Genomic DNA, 257 nt, shown 5'->3' on the forward strand with positions numbered 1-257 from the left:
ACCCCCCTACACCCCCTCCCTACCCCTGCACTGACCTTGCCCAGGAAGGTGTATTCTATGGCAATCTCTCGGAAGAAGAAATAGACGAAGTGGCCGTATTCTATGACGTGCACAAAATGAGGTTCTGCAAGAAAAAACACACAGAAAGATCAAATTAGATCAGAATCTTCAACACACACTCCCAGGCCCACCCACCCGCCAGTGTAGAGAGAGCTTTACTCTGTATCTAACCCCGTGCTGTCCCTGTCCTGGGAGTG

At 50.6% G+C, this 257-nt stretch overlaps 1 protein-coding gene across 1 annotated transcript in view; it reads right to left on the reverse strand.

Moving 5' to 3' along the window:
• Positions 1 to 23: 23 nt before the first annotated feature.
• Positions 24 to 257, reverse strand: part of LOC109926292 (semaphorin-6D-like) — a gene marked incomplete at both ends in the record, with an annotated part of 11,779 nt that continues 11,545 nt past the window's right edge. The window contains one exon of the mRNA XM_048593960.1: positions 24 to 124. Coding sequence (XP_048449917.1) covers positions 24 to 124 — 101 coding nt within the window. The remainder of the gene's footprint in view (positions 125 to 257) is intronic.

This window comes from Rhincodon typus, unplaced genomic scaffold (assembly GCF_021869965.1).
Source record: "Rhincodon typus isolate 14 unplaced genomic scaffold, sRhiTyp1.1 hic_rhity00004828, whole genome shotgun sequence".
NCBI lineage: Eukaryota > Metazoa > Chordata > Chondrichthyes > Orectolobiformes > Rhincodontidae > Rhincodon > Rhincodon typus.